This window comes from Nyctereutes procyonoides, unplaced genomic scaffold, assembly GCF_905146905.1.
Source record: "Nyctereutes procyonoides isolate TBG_1078 unplaced genomic scaffold, NYPRO_anot_genome, whole genome shotgun sequence".
NCBI lineage: Eukaryota > Metazoa > Chordata > Mammalia > Carnivora > Canidae > Nyctereutes > Nyctereutes procyonoides.
Window position 1 is genome coordinate 30859537 of NW_026575044.1, and position 22647 is coordinate 30882183.

Below are 22647 nucleotides of genomic sequence, written 5' to 3' on the forward strand. Positions count from 1 at the left end.
TATCATGACAGTTGACTGATCACCTAATTATGTAACCAAGGAGAAGAGAGCACAGTTTATGGAATCATCTCTCTTTAAAGTGTCTAGATATAAAACAAAACAAAAAAAAGTGTCTAGATATATAGAGTATAAATCTCAGTGACTTCCTCTAATAACACTCAACGTGCATGTCCTTAAGAGTTTCACGTTCCTAAGACTACAAAAAATTCAGAGACCCATCGAATCCAAACATCTTGATCTTAAGCTAGAAAACTTATCTACATATCTGGAAAGACGCCTGAGCTAGACTAACTGGGGTCAAATCCTAGTCCCAAATTTTACTTAGATGTGACCTTGAGAATGTTAAGAGACTCTCTGTACCTTTCTTTCTTCATCTGTAAAATGCTGGTGACAGGAGGGCTAAACTTCTAAGGGGGTAACCATGAGCAAAGTGCTTAGGACAGTGTCTGGCATCTCCCAAACATCATATATTTCTTAGATAGAAAGAAGAGTTGGAAACTCAGTAAGTTCAATGCAAAACACGTTTACACATCTTAGTCAAAGAAAGGCCAGCTCCAATCAAGTATTCAGCCTAGATGGGAGTTCCTAGAGTTCTGTGAATATGGAATTAGACACTGAACAAGGAGACCAACCACTTTTAAAGTTTTGAGGCCTGTGACTTAATTATCCTAAGAGGAATTACCTGGATGTCTACCAGCCAGGGCTCATGCTAGCTAAAAACTTGATTGAAAGTAGCCTCCATGAATCAGGTTGGTGACTGTCGTCCTCAGAGCGAGGCAACTTTAGTTAATTGAGAGAATAACTGTCTTCTGCCAGTGAGTACATAAACCCTTAAGAAGATTTAAAGTTAGTTTCTTTAAAGCAAATTAAAGACATGGTTTTAATATTTTTGTATCATACAGAAATTGTGTTGTTACTGTGTTTTTATACATGCATCACTTTTAGGAAAATTAGCCCTATTAACATGACAGCTTTGTAACTCCGATTTAAAATGTGTGATTATGGTACTGATTTGGCCTTATAGCTGTAGACTGGAATATCAATGATTTGTTCGGTAGTGGACCACTGAGGAGGATTTCAGGTTCAGTATATTTATGAGTCACATTTATTGGAATTTTAGAGTATAGGGATCACAAGAAGTGAGGTAATGCATTTGACCTGTTAATTCAGATCATTGAAATACATTGGCAAAAAACAAAATATACTAAATTTATAAATGTATTTTGAGATGTTGACGGTATTTGTTTGCTCTGTAGACTGGACCAAATGTGTTATTTAATGCTTCTTAAAATGGCTATAAAAATTTCTTAGATTTAAAATAACAATAAACTTGTTAACCAAAAAAAGCTGGGGTATTATATTTGAAACTTTTCTAAAATGAACACTAATTGTTTAAAACAAAAGAGTCTCCTGGATAGTCTGTGGTATTCAGAACCACCCTGAAGAACACCCAAAAGCTACATTGACAAAGAGAGTACATCTAAAACATGGATGTATGCACATGGCCACCTGGGATGGGTGGGGGCTAGAGAGACCCTTCTTCATACTGTGTCCATCACTTACCCACTTTATGACTCTGAACAGCTACTTAATTCTGGTTAAGCTAAGATTCCTCAGCTGTAATCAGGACATAATGTTATAGATGAAAGGATTAAATGAGATAATGCCTACGAAGGGCCAGCAGTGTGCCTCGTACACAGTAAGTGATCCACAGACATTATTTCAATGGAATTGTTATCATAGCTTAAGATTTTAGAAGCCATCTATTCTGATTGCTGTGCTTAGATAGGAAAGGTACACCTCAGCTTACAAGACAAAACAACTATTTCAAGAGCGATTTAGGGAATACTCAGCTATCTTTACAACATCGGGTTATTTTTCTTCTCTCTTTGGTTACTCCAAATGGGGTATTTACTATAGGCTGATGAAAGACACCATACCTGAGCTTCAGAACCTTATTTTAGAAACTTCCATACAAAATTGTATCGGAAATATAATTTATGGAAAAAAAAAAGCACAGCCTATATTACATTGATTTTAGATTTCTCTCATGTTTAGTATTGAAAAATGTAGTCCAATGATTTTGCTTACTATCTTGGTGCACTATTTGCCATTTTTCTGCCATTCCAGCCGGTTTGTCAATGATGGAGAAACTGAAAGGCCCACTGTTTTGGGGTCCATCCAGATCCTCTGCGGTCACATTCACATACTGCACATCATCGCAGATATTTTGCACAGGGTCGACCAGTGTGGGACAATTGTCATTGATGTCTTCCACTGTGATAACAACAGTGCCAGTGATGGTTTTTCTTGGATAACCTTAAAAATAAGAAAGAAAAAATATGTATGTATTGCCTCTATTGCTGACAACAGACATCATTTGAATTCTTTTTCCGGTTTGGAAAGGAGAAGGTCCTAACAAACTGTGGCACTTCTTATCTTAGATACGTTTTAATACTCAGATCAAGTCATGTTTTTTAATCTGCTAAATGAGTAGAAATGTGAAGGTTTGCCCATTGGAGAGACTTGGTTTTCCTACAAGAACAAAATGAAGGTCTTGGATGTTACAAAGTAATATTTAGATACATATATCAGCCAAGAAAAAAGTGTATTTAATAACTTACTTTCGGATATTGCCAAAATCTTTGCAGTGTATGTACCATTTTGGACATATCTGGATTCAAAATCAGGAATTTTTACAAGTCTAATTTCAGATGTAACAGAATCCACAGAGATCCAGTTGTCTATATCTTCCAATTTGGCATATCTGTTATAAAATAAACATAAAATTAATTTTCATTTGTGGATAAGGTGATAATCTCTCATCATCTACAACTCTTTCAAGCTTAATTAATGGTTCATTATCTGTGTTCTTGTTTTAGGCATTAGTTTGAAATGTCTTTAATTTCTTGAAGCTGTCCTAAAAGTTCCCTCTCTTTACTCTTTCTTGCATATTGCACTTTTTGGGAACCTTCCATGTTTCTATAACATACCCAAGATATATGCCAGGGTGACCGTTTCTTGCCTACAAACCCAGAAAGTTTGCAAGTTGCTCTGTTGTCTAGTCTCCCATTTTATTTTTTATTTTTTTATTTTTTAGTCTCCCATTTTAAATCTGCGGTAAACCGTTGAAGAGGAATTTAATTACCCAACAACTGGTATATGGAAAATTTATTTGCCACTTTCTTACTTCTAATACTCTTTCAGGAAGTAAGACAGGTGTAGACAGAATAAGACAGTAAGTGTCTTTCTGAACTTTATCTTTGTTGTTTTTTTGCTTTCCCTAGCCTGAATTACTTTGAGGTGAAGCACACACTCTGCCTCACACTCAACTGGTGGAGAGAAGATGGTCTGGGAGGAAATTTCTCCCTGCCTCTCAGTTGCAGGTACAACTCTGGAAAATTTAATCTCCAGACCTTTGGGGGATTACAATGCTGGGAGGAACGGAATGAAGTATGGAAATTTCATTATGATTTTTTGAAGACAGGCATTCAAGTAATTTAAAGTAAGGAAATATGTTCACAACTATCTCTTACTTTACATGGGCTTGTTGTCCAGTGTCTTCGTCAAAAACTTGAAATTTTCCAATTATCTGGCTTTGGCTTGATTTATCCATGCTCTCGCTAACATGAACGGAGACAGTGCTACTTTTAAAATGAATACCTTCTTTCACATTTTTCACCTTTACTTTGAAGGGGATGGATGTAGGCTTATATTTATTCTTGACTGATTTGTGAAAAGCTGCTTTGTTAGTGACAACAATGCTGAAATCAAGATTTTTCACTTCTTCATAATCTACTTCCTAGGAAGACAAAAATCAAAGGGAATTCTTTCAAAAGAGAAAACAACTAGAACATACATAGAACATACATACACACTCAGTTTAGTTTTAATGTTAGACATAACAGTTTAACATATGGAGAAGAGAGTAGCACTCAGTATTCTAACTCCTATCGATACCAAGAAATTAAAAAGTCTGTCAATTTGGATATTCATAAATGTTAAGGATGATTTAGGGAGCATCCCCAATTTTATTTTTTTAAGTCCAAATTATTTAAAATATATTTTATATATATACACACACAAACATATATATTTAATAATCTGAAGTGATTTTTTTTAACTTTACTGAAAAAAGTTAATGGACATACAATATAATATTCCTTAAAATGTGTTCTATGGGTTTGTTCTAGTGAAAAGGGTCACATGCCTAGTGGTAGCACTGCCAGTTGTTTCCTTAGTATAGACTTACACTGCACATTAGCATACCAAAAAGCTGGCTTAACTTTCCTAAACCCAGGGTTTGCAAATGTATTTAAACAAAGAACCTACTTCCCACCCTTTTTTAGCATAATGTCTATTAATATCTGGTTTGCTATTAATTCCATAAAAGAATAACCTTCCTCCAAATAATCTGTTCTTTGTGAAACTTATAAAGTACATTTGATATAGTCAGTTTATCACTGAATACATACTTTATCTTCCAAGTTGTCCTTTTTTTTTTTAAAAAAGATTTTATTTATTTATTCATGAGAGAGAGAGAGAGAGAGAGAGAGAGAGATAGGCAGAGGGAGAAGCAAGCTCCCTTTGGGGAGCCTGATGCAGGACTCAATCCCAACCCCGGGATCATAACCTGAGATGAAGGCAGATGCTTAACCACTAAGCCACCCAGGCGTCCCAGAAAAAATTCTTTATACAAATCAGTCAATTTATAACATTCTCAATCTGCTGTTGTCACTTTAATGCTAATTTTACTATTTTTTGCTATGCCCCCTTTAGTAGAAATAACTATATCCCTTTTTGTGCTACCATGGTACAGTGAGAATACTTTCAGTACTTCTATGGTTCATCACTAAGTAACTTTCTCCTGGTGTGTTACTGGCTTTTTATAGTAAGCATCTAGCAAGGTTGTAACTTCTATGAGTAAGAGGATCCCTTACTTCTATATAAGCAGGCAAATCTATTTGTCTCTGATGCCATTATCCACTTCTTGCATAATAATAAATTGTGTCTTCCCTTTAAACTTGAGGTGATCTTATTCTATATTCCTCTGCTTTACAAAGTGGTAGTCTAAGCGCATATAATAGTCTATTAATGCATGGTGCACATAATTATTATCATGAAAGTTCAGGTTAATATTTCTCTATTCTGTTATAGATTTATATTATCATTATTCCTCTTCCTATGGTTAGACTTTACCTACTTTGTCATATTTAAGTTTTTGTAAAAGTTTAGAAACTTCTGGAATCAATTTTTGTCTGTATATGACTTAATGGGATAGTATTTTGAAAGCTGTAGCTTTAAAAAAAAAAAGAAAGCTGTAGCTTTGCATTTTATTTCAAAATCTGGTAAGGCAATTCTATCATAAGCCATTTATTTATTTATTTATTTATTTATTTATTTATTTATTTATTTATGATTTTATTTATTTATTCATGAGAGACACACACACACACACACACAGAGAGAGAGAGAGAGAGAGGCAGAGACACAGGCAGAGGGAGAAGCAGGCTCCATGCAGGGAGCCCGACATAGGACTAGATCCTGGGTCTCCAGGATCAGGCCCTAGGCTGAAGGCAGCGCTAAATCACTGAGCCACCAGGCTGTCCTATCATATGCCATTTAAAAATACATTGATATTTTTCCTTACTTATAATGTTAGATAAAAATCCATCCTAGATTTTTGTTTAAAAAATTCTGTGAGGGTAATACATTTCAAATGTATAAGACCTAGATACTTAATAAGATTATTTTCCTTTCATTGGTTCAATTAAGCACAAGAAGTTAGAACACTAGGTTTAATGTGTTCCTCATACTACTTATATTACAGTCACAAGTGGATTTCTGTTATAAAGGCAAGTTCCTGAGCTCTACCCCATTGGATTTGAGGACAGGGCCCAGGAATCTGCATTTGGGACATGTAACTTTACAAAGTGACTCTTATTTAAGTATGAGGACAACTGGATTCAAGCTTTGTCGAGTTATTACAGCTTTTGTTTTTAGATGCTATTAGTGAGGTCTGGCTTTATGTTAAGTTGATCAAATAAGAGATAGTAAATTGGGGATACTTAGTAGATGCAAGAGGTCATGATGTAAGGATGTTCTAGTCAGGCACAGGATGCAAGCAAGACAGAAAGTATGCTGAACAATAATGTTGCTGGTATCATGTTATCAGATCAGGATTCGAGGCCCCTGATCTGAAGTTGGACTGTAGTGTGACCATTTACTAACTACAGAACTTGGGCAAATAGGGAAGTCTGCAATCTCAAATAGTTGTGTAGGTTGAGTATGTAAAGCACTTTTAAGCGCTTGACGCTCCAAATACAATCACTTCTTCTTCACCAACTTTTCCCATGCCAATTTTGAACAATAAGTACTTACTTTAATAAGGGTGACGATTCCTTCATTAGTTTGAGTATCAGTTTCTATGTGGAAATAACCCATTTCATTTCCTGATACGATTGTAAAATTTGCTAACCAATTATCAGAGCCAATTTCATCCGCATCGAACACCTTTATGCGCATAACTTCTACATTGGCTTGGTTTTCTTCAACCACCCCTTCATTCTGTAAAACATAAAAATCAGATTTTTATTTTAATGTAGCACAAACTTAAGTGATATTATTTTTAGTTAGGACTAAAATGTGAGTAAATAGATATGTTTGTTATAAAAATAATAGTTACCATTTCATTTTTGACTACAGGTATATTGTCATTGACATCCAAAATACGAATCTGAACTTGAGCTTGTTTTACTGGTTTATCTGTTATTTGTCCATTGCCGTCTCTTGCTTCCACTGTCAAAGTATAGCTGCTGTGTTCCTGCAAGGCAATGAAAAATATCCGTCTGGGGTGAAAATGAGCCACTCCCAAATCTTCTTTTTAGTTCTCTTCATCATCAAGAGAATGAACCACAGGGTATCTTATTCATAAGTAAGTTTTATGATCTGTTATTCATGTGAAGATGCTGTTTATTTGCCGTCTGAGCATTTCTAGAAGGCCAGGAAGGCCTAGAGAAGTTGTTGGTAGTCAAATTCCTAAATATGTCATTGGTAACATTATCAGGAAATGAGTCTCTCATTAAAATAGTCTGTGCACAAAGAAGTGCCCTTCAAAATGTAGTTTGCTCTATATGGAAGTGATGGGGAAGGAGGAGACTATAGGAATTGGTTCTTTCTTCATTTTCAGCCAGAAATTAAGCAAGAAAAACCTAGTCCCCAAGAAAACTTGGCCAGTGAAGACAAAATGTGGTTGATTTTGTCCAGACATTCTGAGAGAGATGATTCTTAGAGAACCTGTCCTAGAGAATGAGGTCTTACATGCCACTCCAAAGTGAGTCCTTATCTTCCATGTGGTCCCCTTATGATGGCTTCATTCAGTATAGTTGGAGTTTAAGAAAAAATGGGGGTCAGCCAGTGCCAATGTATGGGGGTCCTATGTGGGACTGAACTGCTCAGTAATAGGATAACTGAGGCTCTGGAGCCAGTTGCTTGGCTTCCAATTCTGTCTTTGTAACTTATTAGCTGTGTTGGATATACACTTAATCCTTTTGACCCTTGGTTTCCTTCTGTGCAAAATGGGGATAATAACTAGATCTGCCTCATATAGTTTTTAGTTGGATTAAATGGATTAATCTATGTAAAAGGCTTCCAGTAGCACTTGGGACATGGTAAATGCCCAATAAGGACCAGACATTGTTTATTATTGCCTAAACTTGCCATACTTCATTAGACAGCAGCTTATAAAAAATCAGGATAATTAAAAATAATACTTTTCCATTCTAATTTTATGTGAAAAGGTGGAGTAGAATATTAGGAATAATAATATTCTTTAATTTTACAGAGATCTTGTTAGCAATGTTGGGCACAATCTTCTCCCTTTCTGGGGAAAATGAAATCATTTTCCTAAGTAATACAAAATATAGTCACTGTACCTAGACCATGACTTATGTTTGATGACAATACAGTGTTAAGATCATCAACATTCTACTGGCATTCTACTGTTAAGACCTTCACATATGTAGCATTTAAAAAGTCTTCTATTTCCTGTTTTCATCCAAAATTTTCCCTTTGAGTTAGAAATTAAAAAGTGAATAGCCTTTTGAGAATAGCCTGCCCAGGAAACCTACTGAGATTTTCCTCCAGTTTGGGATTTACAACAATCTTTTATGAATATTTCTATTATCCTAAGTAGGACTCCTACCTCAGTCTTTGTTCTTCCCTATATATCTGTATTAGCAGTCGAGGAGACTCCCGAAGTTTCATTACAGGAGCACAAATCACAGGACATTGCTTTAGGACACTCTAGGAAACAGAATCCTGACTGGAGAGGCCCTAGAACAGTGCTGTCCTTATGTAATTTTAATTTTTCTAACAGTCAACTTTTGAAGTTAAAAAAAAAAGAGGTGATGCTACTAATTTTAAATGAATTTTATTTAACCCATGGTATCTAAAATATTACTGTGTCAACATGCAATCAACAGAATATTACTAAGGTGGTATGTTACATTTTTTATTCATGCTAAATCTCTTCAATCTGGGTGACTTTTTTAGATTTATAGCATATCTCAATTTGGATGAATCACATTTCAAGTGTTCAATGGCTACATATGGCTAATGGCTGCCATATTGGACTGCACATCATTAGAAGAGGGCATTTTTAGGAGTTATCCTATACATGAGGAATATATAAGAAAGCAAGAAAATTAGAAAAGAAATAAAGAGAAAGGAAAAGCTAAAAAGATAGAGTTTAAAAAATAAACCACATAAAACACTAATTTACCTCTCTGTCCAATGTGAAACTGGTTGTATAAATCTCGCCTGTGTCTTTATTTAGGTAGAACACTGGTGGATAAGTAGGCTCCTGAGACACAATTCTGTAGGAAATTTTAGAATTCAGGGTATTGGGCTCATCTGCATCTGTGGCACTGATTTTCATCACAAGGGTATCTGGCATTAGAAACAAATATGTCCAAGATGAAACTCAACTTTAAGCACAGTTATGTAAGTTATTATTCTCTCTATAATTTCAGCCTGTTCCCAAAAGGATTTATTTCAAAGGCTTATCAAAATCAGAGTTTATCAAGACCAAAAACTTTAATTGGATTAGAATGTAAGTGTGAATGAAGTGCAGAAATGGGAAAGATGGGATCCCTGGGTGGCGCAGCGGTTTAGCGCCTGCCTTTGGCCCAGGGCGCGATCCTGGAGACCCGGGATCGAATCCCACATCAGGCTCCCGGTGCATGGAGCCTGCTTCTCCCTCTGCCTGTGTCTCTGCCTCTCTCTCTCTCTCTCTGTGTGTGACTATCATAAGTAAATAAAAAAAAAACTATTAAAAAAAAAAAAGAAATGGGAAAGATAAGAAGAGGGCAAGGCTGACATTAGTACAGATAAGTCTTACGGTGAAGTCCTGAACACTTCCTACAGGAAGGCTACAAATTTCAATTATAATAGGTCTAATAATCAACACAAAGAAAGAAGAAGGAACAAATACATGCTTATTAAAATACAAACAATTCAGGAGAAGCAATAGCTGTTCTTTATATTATTATCAAAGAAAAATCTTTTCTGTAAGTCTTCACATAGACCACCGCATTGGACCATGTCATCAATAAGCCTGACAACAGAAATAACGTAAATCAAAGGTCAGCAAAGTACTGCCAGTAGGCCAAAGCCAGCCAGCCACCTATTTCTGATAATATTTTATGGGCACACAGCCACACAATCATTTGTTTATATGTTGTCTATGGTTGCTTTCTAGCTACAAGGCAGGATAGTTGCTATGGAGACCTAACCCGTCACATTGATCTGCCATATTTGTTCTGAAGATAAAAAAGATATCAGGTAAAGTCTTTTGAACTTATCACAGAAAAAGCAGTTCCAAACCTAGAGTGATAAGTTTATTACCATTTATCCTGCAGGTAGTACTTAACGTCCATCAAGATACAGGATTTAGCGTTCAGTTACACAATGGGGTTTACATGACTAGGGATACTCATTCATAAAATTAACCAACTCTAACCTGCTGCACTCAGTTCTTCAATAGACCCAGCAAAGACATCTTGTGTGAACACTGGCTCATTGTCATTGATATCAAGAACCTTAATGCGGAGTTCTAATGGTTTCTCGAGGTTGTTTCCTTTTTCATCCAAAGCATAACCAATTAGCTGAAATCATGACATAAATAATAGATTAAATGTAAGCTAAGGTAATTAAATTATCACAATATAAAAACAAAACAATCATAACTATTACCAAAGAAGAACTGCAAACTAATTAACGTAAAACTGTTCTTACCAGAAAACTTGGTGTTTCTTCTCGATCAAGAATCCTGGTAACATTCAATTCTCCCGTGTCTTTATTAAAGACAAACACACCAAAAGGTGGCTCTGTGATCCCTTTTCCAGTGTATTTGTATGTAATCTTTAGTCCTCTTTCTTCTGCCACATCAGAATGTATCTAACATAAAAATAACAGAAGAATGCCCCACATTAAACTCTCTGTAACACATATTTTTAATGGGAGGGTAGGGAGGACACTCAAGAGAAGATGTGCTGATGTTAGCCAACCTGGATTCAAATCTTATCTCAGCCACTTACTGGTTACTAAGAGGTACTTAACCACTCTGTGCCTCAGTGTTCCTATCTGTAAAGTAGAGAACTACTACTGCCTACCTCTTAGGGTTGCTATGAAACAAAGATATCATTAGGGGAATATTTTAGGAGGACAGATTTTAAATTTAGCAACCTGAGGAGGGGCACCTGGCTGGCTTAGTCAGTTAAGCATCAGACTCTTGATTCCAGCTCAAGACATGATCTCAGGGTCATGAGATAAAGCCCAATGTCAGGCTCTGTGATGGGCATGGAGTCTGCTTGAGATTCTCTTCTTCCTTGATCTTCCTTGATCTCTGTCCCTCCCCACCAAACCTCTCTCTAAAAATTTTTTTAAAAAGTTTATAGTTAGCATATGAGGTAAAAATTGGAGAGTCAAAATCACCTTTATAAATCCATTTGATCATTTGGAAAGTAAGACTAAGGCATCCTTCTACAGAAGGATTAAAAAAGTCAAGCACCTTCCTTGGTTGGAATACCTCAGGAAATTCATGCATCTAACCCATTTCTACTGTCTTTTGTAGTTGTCATCTTTTTCTATAAACAATTTCATTTTGTGTCTGTAATTCTTCATTAGTAAATGTGTTTTTGTGGCCCCCTACTGGTTCCTTAATTTTCTTCAACAGACTTCATAGAAGCCCTCAGGGAGCTGACACTCTACTAAGGGAGCCATACAAGTAAGCAATGTATGGCATGTCACACAGTGGAATGCACTATAAACCACGCTGAAACAGGAGTAAATGGATGGGGTGAGGCAGAAAAGGGAATTCTTTTGGGGGATGACACTTGGGCAGAGGCTTGATGCCATGAGATATTGCAAGTATCTGTGGAGAGGGGATTCTAGGCACAGGGAGCAGCAAGGGCAAAGGGTGAGGAGCTGGAAAGAGTTTGTGTTGACTTAGGGATGTACGAAGTGGGAGATGGGGGGTGATAGGAGCTGATGTTAGGGAGGAGGTCTTGTATAAGAGCTCTTATAGGACAGAGTAAAGAATATTCCTTCCACTGTAGCAGGACACCATTGAAATAATTTCACTAAGGGGATGAACATGCTTTGATTTGTCTTTTTAAAAGATCACTCTGGCTGATCTCTGGAGAATGGACTGTGGCAGGGTGAGGGACGGCAAGAGCGAAGCAGGCAGACAAGGCAGGCCAGAGATCACGTTAACCTGGATGATACGGGAGAGAAGTGAGCAGATTTGGAATATATTCCGGAGGCAGAACTGATAGTGTCTGCTACATTTTTGAAAAACTGGCTAGAATTATAGTGCCATTGACTGATATGGGTAGAACTGATGGAGGACAGCTTTAGGGGAACAATCAAGGGCTCAGGTTGGCACATGCTAAGTCTGAGGTATATACTAGTCGGATTACCATCGAATTTATCAAAAAATAGGACACTTTGAGGGTGAAAGGGAGTTATTAATTATTAGGCCAGGACAATGGGTATAAACCAAGGATATATGGTCATCCTCCCTATTAGATACCAGTTCTTTTCACTTTGAAAATTATTTTTTATATATAGGGTGGTAGGATATGCCATCCTCAAATATGTGACTTTGGGGTAGGATTATTTTGAGCTGAAGGCAATTGAAAAGCAGATTTAGGAAAAGTTCTCTGTGCTTCCTCTATGTGTCTAAAAGCAGGACATAAATTTGTAAAGGCGTTCTCCTTCCCTTCTCTATCAGGCAGGATAGAATTTAATCATCAGAGATAACTTTAGACCCTTAGAGATTGCACCAGGCATCCACAAAACAAACTGGATTAACTAGCCTTTTTCTACCACTGGTTTCCCATATATTTGCCTTCCCACAATCTACCATCTCTTGAGATTCAAGGACCTTTTCCTCCATCTTGGCACTTCTCTAAAAGTTTACTATTGCTTTGCTAAGATGCTTTATAAGCCCCAATTCTACTCAAATCTTTGAGTTATTCATCTCTGCGTATTCCCATATGTTATAGGGGCAATACACACATTAATAGACTTGTTTGTTGTTCTCCTGTGGATCTTTTGTCAGTCCAATTTATAGGGCACCAGTCAGTGAACCTAGGGGAAGTATCAAGAAAAATAGTCTTTGGTCCCCTACATATGATACCCTCTTTTGAGTGTTAAAACCCTCTCTTAAACAAAGACTCAACTGATGCTAGATCCCTAACTCTTAGTTGAATTAAAGCCCCAAATTATATAATACACACAGAATACTGGGAAAGACTCACTAATTACGTTATATTATTTTCCTTAAATTTAAAAATGAACATAAAAGTCTTCTCCTACTATATCTCAATAATATACATGTATTTCCTATTTCTCGGTAGAAGGTACCTTGGCAATTGGATTCCTTTTGGACAGATCCTCTCCTTCCCGAAGAGCCACAGGGGCGGTGATCCAGGCACGCTTTTGCCGCACTAAGTGTCTGTGTTTAGGAAGCAGAGTATTTCCATTTCTTGCGTTTAAGACCTACAACAATAAAATATTGTCAAAAAATTATTACGTATCCTAAAACATTAGTATGATAATCTGTAATTTATTAAAATTTTAAAAATAGTTATGCAAATCTTAAGGTATAAAGTTTATTTTTTTTAAAGATTTTATTTATTTATTTATTCATGAGAGACATACAGAGAGAGGCAGAGAGATAGACAGAGGGAGACAGGCTCTCATGGGCAGCCTGGTATGGGACTTGACCCCTGGACTGGGATCACACCCTGAGCCAAGGCAGACACTCAACTGGGGAGTCACTCAGGCATCCCAGATTTCATATTTTTAAACAGATGTCATTTTCTTTTTTTTTTTTTTTAATTTTTTTATTTATTTATGATAGTCACACAGAGAGAGAGAGAGAGGCAGAGACACAGGCAGAGGGAGAAGCAGGCTCCATGCACTGGGAGCCCGACGTGGGACTCGATCCCGGGTCTCCAGGATCACGCCCTGGGCCAAAGGCAGGCGCCAAACCGCTGCGCCACCCAGGGATCCCAACAGATGTCATTTTCAAAGAGGAAATACATACACTCTAACAAACTCCATAGACATTCAAGAAATTGTCTCTAAACCAGCAGAACAGTATAGTTTTGTTTATCAGTAAGAAAAGACTTCCAAGAGTGAAGAGTTACAAAGGCTTATTAAAGTTTCCAGATGAAGACTCAGGATGGAGTCTACTATGCTAAGCCCTGCATCAATAAATTGGAACATAACTAAATTTCTGTGCTTGGCTCTCCCAGAAAAGAAAGGCCTAGGTCAAGCCGTCAGGCATTGCCTGCTCAGGACCTTATCTTATCTGCCCCGGTTCCAAAGTGACTCTGCTTTAACCAATCAGCAAATACTCAGGGTAATTTCCTATTCTTGCTTTGGTCTATTAAACCCTCTTGCTTTGATCAATTGTTAAAGATTCTATTTGCAAAAAAAAAAAAAAAAAAAAGATTCTGTTTGCTAGACTGGATGCTTCCCTATTCATTAATCATTGAATAAAGCCAACCAGATCTTTTCAAGACTTGTGATCAGTGGATTGTTCCTTTAGCAGGCTAGGGTAAGAGAGTGACCATACAAATTGGCAAATTAAAAAATAATACAGCATGTAAAAAATTATTTTCTTACCGAAAATGAAGTTTCATTTTTCTGTAGTGATATGTAGGTTAAAAATGAATTATTAAATGTTTTAAAACTAAATCTTAGTAACTAACTTGTGGTATCAATTTAACTAAAACCTAGTGAAACTGTCAGTTAATAGATTTATTGTTTTTTTTTTAAGATTTTTATCTATTTATTTATTCATGATAGACACACAGAGAGAGAGGCAGAGACACGGGAGGAGGGAGAAGCAGGCTCCACGCCGGGAGCCCGACGTGGGACTCGATCCCGGGACCCCAGGATCGCGCCCCGGACCAAAGGCAGGCGCCAAACCGCTGAGCCACCCAGGGATCCCGGATTTATTGTTTAAAGGATGAGGTAAAGGATTAAATTGTCCATCTTTTGTTTTTAGAACCTCAAGTAGAAAGATTTATTCTATATATTTTCAGTTGGGCTTTAATAGATAAACATTTTATGCAAGGAAAACTTCAATACAATTGACCTAGTATACCAAGATCAGAAATGATTATTATGCTAGGTTTATCATCTTACTTATTTTGTTGCTCTATATAACATGTATTTTTTCATAATACTGGTTATCAATAGGTCACTGATTTTTTTTCTAATTGAAAAATATTTCTAGAACTTAAAAAATTAAATTATACAGCAAAACAGCAAAATAACATTATAGTTTATAACATAAAATATAAAACTTTATTCTACTTTTTGTCTTGTACTTCAGAGTCTTCACTGTTAACTGCTTAATGATCTTGTCTTATGTTCATACACGTTTAAAGCTCTTTTTCCTATAAAAATAGAATTATCCTATACATCTTATTCTGCCCCTTGATTTTTCACTCACTACCTCATCAGGGACATTCTTCATGTACCATAAATTGTTTTATCACTCTATCAATGAACATTTAGATTGTCACAAAATGCTGCATTGAACATCTCTGGATTTATGTTCTATGCACTTGGCTGAGTGGGAATGGCTAGGTCTAAGGGAATGTGCATTTTTAATCTGGGAAGGCATAGTCAAAATGCCATCCATGAAATTAAGCCTCTGAGTCCAAAAGACAGAAATAATCCCCTTGATTCCTTACCTCCAAATGGAGTCCATTTCCAAAGTAAAAGCAGATCTGGAAAATAAAATTATTTATTTGTTGTTTAATATAATTTATCACTCAATTCAGTTTAAATACTTGTTAATAACTTGCCACCTAAAATAGTATAGACATTAAAAAAAAAAACGTTAACCACCACCATTACTTGAATAAATAAATAAAATCTTTAAAAAAAAAAAAAAGGGCAGCCCGGGTGGCTCAGTGCTTTAGCGCTGCCTTCAGCCCAGGGCATGATCCTGGAGACCTGGGATCGAGTGTCCCATGTCAGGCTCCCTGCGTGGAGCCTGCTTCTCCCTCTGCCTGAGTCAGTCTCTCTCTCTCTCTCTCTCTCTCTCTCTCTCTCTGTGTGTCTCTCATGAATAAATTTAAAAAATCTTAAAAAAAAAAACAAAAACACCACCATTACTATTATCCTCTTTTCTCAAAAATAAGCAAATTTAAATTCTCCCCTTTTTCCCCCTGTCATGACCAGGCCCAGAGACAGGAATATACATTCTCCTGGATTCACACTGTCTCCTCCAGGTAACTCAGAACACAACTAATATCTGAAAAACAAAAACTCTCCATCTCATGTTCTCAGGGACCCACATAACTTTCCTCAAGGCTTTGATGTGAAATGCACCCTTCATCCCTGACTCTACTAACTCCCATCATTTCCAGGGCCACCCACACAACTACTGATATTTAGACATTACACATAAGTCCCACCAACTCTTTTCTTTGGTTCTTATCAAGGACTGTCACACTTTGGGCTTCATCATCACACAGAACTAAATACAGTTATGCTTACTCTAAAATCTGCATAATAGGGGCGACTGGGTGGCTCAGTGGGTTAAGTGGCTGACTCTTGATTTTGGCTCAGGTCATGATTCCACAATTGTAAGATCCAGCCCCACCCCGGCTGAGCGTGGAGCCTGCTTAAGATTCTCTTTCTCCCTCTCTCTCTGCCCCTCCTCCACCTTGTGTGCTCTCTCTCTAAAATAAAATAAATAAATAAATAAATAATCAAACAAACAAACAAACTGCACAATATAATCCTATCCTGGTCTTTGACTTTTGCTGCCCTTTCTTTATAGTGCATTAATCTCTTCATTTCACTTTCCCTTGACTAAATCTAGACCAGTTTTCTTTTTCTTTCTTTCTTTCTTTCTTTCTTTCTTTTTCTTTCTTTCTTTCTTTCTTTCTTTTTTCTTCCTTTCTCTTTCTTTCTTCTTTTCTTTTTTTTTTTTTAAAGATTTTATTTATTTGAGAGAAAGACAGAGAGCAAGAGCAGAGGGAGGGGCAGAAACAGATGCTCTGCCTGCTGAGTGGGGACCCTGTTGTGGGGCCTGACCCAGGACTCCGAGATTATGACTTCAGCCCAAGTCAGATGCTTAGCCAACTCAGCCACCCAAGAGCCCCTAAACCTGTTCTTTCTAACATGGTAGCCACATGTGGCTATTTACACTTAAATTATTTTAAATTAATAATTCATTTGCTCACTATCCACATGAGGCAAGTGGCTTGAGAACACTTCCAACATTGTAGACGACTCCCTATTAGACAAAGCTAGTAGATCATTGCCAGCCATTCTAAAGACAGTGGCTCCAGGACCCCTCATTCTCTTGACTTTCTAATATTCCTGCCTCACTTTTTCCCTAAGTCTGTAAGCCTATTACTCTCTTTGATCCTGACCCTGTACTGGCAACACTGCTACCCAGGGCCATAGAGGCTGAATGAACCTATCATATCTATTCATTCCCTAATAGCTGCTCCCTCCACAAGGGAGTGGCTCCTTTCCTAGGGTGACCACGTTGTTTATTTTTGCCCAGGAGAATCTGGATGACACCTGCTGTGCAGACACAGCATCCTATCTATTATAATCTGTTCATTTGCAAAGAAGTGTGCTCATTCAGACCATAAATTATAGAGTTGTCTTATCTTTGTATAGTAGCCCTATCACACCATTCCACACTTAGGAGACTATCCCAATCACACGGACACACTTCTGAACCCACTACTCTCAGATTACCCCACTTTTTATCTGAGATTGTATCTTCGATCCTCCTCTCCTTTCCTGCCTTCTCCAAGACAGAGGTGTCCTGATTCCCTTCCAAAGTTAACCATCATCTGTATGCTTTATCTTCATCTTTCTATTTATTGTCCTACGTTTACCTTCTCAAGAACTTTATTCCTTCCACTAACCTTTTATCTTCACTCACCACTGGCTAATTAAACATGTTTATTTCCTTCCCATTGGCTAACCAAATACATTTAAGATCATCCTTACCTTAAAAACAAGCAAACCTTTCTCCTGTTTCTGCTAACATTTAATCTGTTACATATTTTTTTATTTTACTATGATTCTAAACTGAAATTGTCTATATTTATTGCCTTCATTTTCCCACCTTCCATTTGTGTATTAATTCATTATAATTCACCTTAAATTTAGATTTTCTCAGTCTTGTTTGCCTTTTATCAACATCCCAAGTTCTAAGAAGCCCTTGTTGATAAATCATGGAAAATAAGGCTTTCTCTGAAAATTCTAAGTCTCTTTCACTTATTCATATCTCTTTGAAGACTTCTTGCAGGGTGTGTTCTACATGTGGATTCACCTTACTCTTTTTTCTATCTTGTACATGTTCTTAGCTCTACACCTGCAAGGAGAAACTCAAGGATAGTGGGTGTGATGTTCAGTCTTTAGTCTGAGCCTCTCTGGGGCAGACAAACGACCATGGCTAATTATCTATTGTATGGACAGATACATTATTTCTTTTGCACTTCATCCTATTATTGGCTAAAAAAGCCAGAGATATCTTCAATCAAAGTTGTGCCCCCCAAATTCATGTATTTTCAAAGATGGCATGATATAAAAAAAAAGTGAAAGTAACGATGAATGTATTATTTCTCTCTGAATGTCTCTCTAGTGGGAATTTTTGAAAGGAAAGAGTAGTAACTAGATCCAACATTCCTCAGTGTCACACCATCAGGATAAACACTCATAATATATTAAGTATAATTAAGTAATATATTTCTTGCCTAACCATTTCTTTACCTTGTACTGGCCATATTGAGGAATTGGCTAGATCGAATATTTACCACTTTTATTCTTCCCTAAAATCTTACTTGGCCTAGGAAAAAAGGTATAATAATTATACAATCTTAAAAATTTTATTTTATTTATTCATGAGAGACACAGAGACACAGGCAGAGGGAGAAGCAGGGTGCATGCAGGGAGCCCGATGTGGGACTCGATCCCAGGACCGTGGGATCATGCCCTGAGCCAAAGGCAGATGGTCAACCTCTGAGCCACCCAGGCGTCCCTACATGATATTTTATTAAATGTTATCATCCTGACTAAATACCATGTTTCATTAGTATATAAATAAAATGAGGCAATTAATAGCTCCCTGTTCAAATGCAAATTCCTCATAGGAGTATCTCCATTGATTTTTTTCCCTGGAATGTCCTTTCTAGATGTTATTTGTTAGAAACGCAGACAATCATATGGTTACAAACAGTGCTTCTTAAACTTAAATGTGCATTTTGCTCATTTGGATTTTGTTAAAATAAAGATTTCAATTCAGTAGCTGTGCAGTTTAGCCTTATACTCTGCTTTCCTAAACAGCTCTTGGGTGATACTGACATTGCCGGTTCTTAAATAGCAAGGTTGTAGAATGTGATAGGAATATCAGTTGTTCATTTAGGGTTAAAGACAATGAAGTTCACCTTATTCATTACTGTCTCAGTACTTAACATGGAAACTTTGTCATTCTTGATTACTAATATCTTGAAAGCAGGGAATCTTGTATTTCATGAATTTAACATTAAAAAATTTTAACTACAAATTTATTCAAAAGTAGAGTGAGTAGTACAATGAACACCCACAAAAGAACACCTAGTTTCAATGATCTAGCACACATTTTCTTTAAAAATAGATTTTTTTTAGGAGTACCCGGCTGGCTCAGTAGGTTAAGTGCCCAACTCCTGATCTTAGCTCAGGTCTTATCTCAGGGTCGTGAGCTCGAGCCCCACATTGGGCTCCACACTGGGTATGGTGCTTACTTAAAAAATAAACAAACCCCAAATCCCCTGACAACTGTAAAAAAATTTAAAAACAGATTTTTTGAAATTTAGGAATAACTTTAGATTTATATAAATGTTGCAAAGATAGTGCAGAGTTCCATTACCTATTTCCTCCAGTGACATCTTAAATAACTATTGTACACTTGGCAAAATTAAGATAATGATATATTTATATAATACAGAGTTATCTAAATTCAGACTTTATTCAGATTTTATCATTTTTTTTCCATTAATGTCCTTTTTCTGTTCCAGCATCCATCTAGGATCCAGACTGGATCTAGAATATCTTCTCTGGTCTGATTGCTTTTCAGTCTGTCCTTGTTTATGATCCTGACAGTTTTAATATTGGTCAAGTATCCTGTAAAATGTTCTTCAGTTTGGTTTTATCTGTTGGTTTATTTCATGATTACACCAGGGTTATATGTTTTTGGAAAGAACGCCATGGAGCTCTGAAGTGCCCTTTTCATGATATGGAAAGGGCACTTTTCATATTATATCAGAGGTAAATGCCTTTTCATATTATATTAGAGGAAAATGATATCCATATGACATTATTGATTAAGGTATCCTTTGCAGGTTTCTCCACTGTAAAGTTACTACTTTTCCCTTTCCCTACTCTATTCTCCACAAGAGAGTCACTAAGTCTAGCTCTCCCTTGAGTTAGGGACTGGGGGAGGAGACAGATTAAACCTCATTTCCTATGACAGAAGCATGTATGCATACTACTTGGAATTCTTTGGCAAGAAAGCTTCATCTCTTCTTCCCTCATGTCTTTATTTATTTAATCATTTACATCAGTATGGACTCATGCATATTTATTTTATTCTGTGGGTTATAAACCAATACTATTTTATTAATTTTGTTCCAATAGTTCCAGCATTGAGCACTGGAAGATCTTTCAGGTTAGATTCTGTTCCTATGTTCCCATTTTTGTTTTTTGAGCTCCTCCTTACTGTCTAGCATAACGAGATGCTCCAGGGTCATCTTATACTTCTCCCATCCCAGCTTTATAATGAGCCATTTCTCCAAGAAGTCCTGATTTCTAATACTGGAGGATGGTATTAAGAAGCCAAGATCTGGATATAGATGTAGCACATACACTACAACATTGTTCCCAGTCTCCTCTGCCACTTTTTTCAGGGTAAGCACAAAGCTTTTCTTAAATTTGTTACTACAAAAGAGACTCTGTTTTGATTATCTTTGAGAAGCAGTATCACCTGGTGGAAAGTGCATGACTTTGGAAATAGTCTTACCTAGATTAAAATCCTGATTCTGCTCAATAAACTGCTTTAATTTTTTCCTTATCTGTAACATAATATATCTGTGGCACACATATTCAGTTGTATAGCTAATTGCTATTTCTCTCATTTTAGAGAACAGAACCCCATTTTGTTCAGATAGCGAGTAGACCCTGCCTAGCTGATGGAACTGAGTAATTATTGGTATATGCCAGCATCTCATTCACTTTGACGGTTACTAGTTTAGGCATAAATGTGTGTATTAGTCAGCTAAGGTTGCCATATATAGATTGGGTGGCTTAAACAACAGAAATTTGTATCTTATAGTAATATAAGCTGGGAACTCCAAGAGGGTTCCCTTTTGGCTTGCAGACAGCAGCCTCCCTGCTATGTCCTCACACAAACAGAACAGCTTGTACTTGAGCTCTCTGGTCTCTTCTTATAAGGGCACTAGTCCCATCACCTTGGGAGTTAGGGCATCAACATGAGAATCTGGGCGGGGTGGAGAGGGGAGACAAGCATTCAACCTATAACAATGTATAATAAAATTTTGGCCAATGAGATATCTATAGAGAGTCTGGAATAAAACTTTATTCATTGATAGGAAGAAGTATATGAACATTCTCTCTTTTTGTCTGCTTCTGGAGATTTTTGAGCAATCTCATGACATTTGGAGTGGAGCCATCTGTGACCACATGGAGAGAGCTAATAAAATGACAGAGAAACCAAACTGAAACCATAACATCTTTGAGGTACAAAATTGTTCAAAACTGAAACTGCCCCATCTCTGGACCATTTTCTTTGAGATATTAAATATTTTTTTTGTTTAATCTACTTTCAGTTGGGTTTTGTTACCTGAATCGGAAAGCAACATGATATACCCAGGTCGCAGGGTTACAGTGCATATTAAAAGAAATAATATGTAACTGTAATTATTGCAGTGACTGGCACATAGCAGGCACTCAATAGAACTATAATGGTATTTCCTTAATTCTTTTTTTAAAGATTTTATTTATTCATGAGAGAGGCAGAGTATTTCTGTAACTCTGTAACTTGCATTTTCCTCATCTAAAGATTTCTGAAATTTGGATTCATTTATGCCTTCAACTTCCTGAGCTCCTGCAATAGGCTAATAGAATTCTTATCCTCTTGGATTCTTACGCGTTGGAGAGAGAGACAAAAATAGGTTGTGATAGCTGAAAAGAAAATTAAAGCAGGGACAGGGTGGTGGAGAGTGGTTTAGGACTGTGAGGAAGCTCTCAGAAGAGGTTTTATCTTCATAGAGACTGGAATGGAATGGGGGAGCAAATCAGGCAGACTTTCCTGCAAAGGAAAGAAACAGCCAGGCATGAGGTGGAAATGGTATCAGAGATCAAGGTTGGCGCTGTAAGAGGAGAGTGAGTCAGTGGATATGATGTCAAGGCTTTTGGGGGTGCTGGTAATCTTGTTTCTTGATCTGGTTGCTAGTCACATGCTGTGTTCAGTTTATGAAAATTCAGCAATTAGTACACTTGTGATATGCACACTTTTCCACATGTTACACTAAAGAGTTATAAAAATTGATGTACTTCTTAAAGCCAAGGGTATCATGGTCTAGCTCTACAAATATCTGTGCTATCTGCATTTTTATAACACCTACAGCAGTGGCCCGTTCTCAGACACTTAAAGTATGATGGACCAAATATGTGCTCCACACTTGTACAAAAAACCCCAAGAGAACTGTACAAACATTTTAACAACTGTGGAACTATATGTTTATTTGATTATAGAAATAGTTAAGATCTTAACTATTCCTTTCTACTTACTACAAGAAAATAATCTGGATGTTTCCTTGGGACTCTGTATCTCACAGAGCACTTTCTTCATTTATATTTAATTTATATGGGGGAGATTTCATGTACAACTTCCTTCTCCACCCTTGGGCCCGTTGGGATATTTGGTAACGTTTAGAGACATTTTTGGTTTTGAAACCTGTGTGGAGGGCAGGGAGGTTGTCAAACTGGGGTGAGGTGCTACTGGCATTTAGTGGGTAGAGACCAGAGATG

At 36.9% G+C, this 22647-nt stretch overlaps 1 protein-coding gene across 2 annotated transcripts in view; it reads right to left on the bottom strand.

Annotated features, from left to right (window-relative positions):
• DSG2 (desmoglein 2) overlaps positions 1 to 22647 on the bottom strand; it is a 59738-nt gene that overhangs the window by 13655 nt on the left and 23436 nt on the right. For both annotated transcript variants that reach the window (XM_055324558.1, XM_055324559.1), the window contains exons 2-11: positions 15279 to 15314; positions 12931 to 13065; positions 10297 to 10458; positions 10022 to 10166; positions 8783 to 8949; positions 6686 to 6823; positions 6382 to 6567; positions 3537 to 3802; positions 2625 to 2767; positions 2092 to 2319 (exon numbers count right to left, since the gene is read on the bottom strand). In XM_055324558.1, coding sequence (XP_055180533.1) covers positions 2092 to 2319; positions 2625 to 2767; positions 3537 to 3802; positions 6382 to 6567; positions 6686 to 6823; positions 8783 to 8949; positions 10022 to 10166; positions 10297 to 10458; positions 12931 to 13065; positions 15279 to 15314 — 1606 coding nt within the window. The remainder of the gene's footprint in view (positions 1 to 2091; positions 2320 to 2624; positions 2768 to 3536; positions 3803 to 6381; positions 6568 to 6685; positions 6824 to 8782; positions 8950 to 10021; positions 10167 to 10296; positions 10459 to 12930; positions 13066 to 15278; positions 15315 to 22647) is intronic.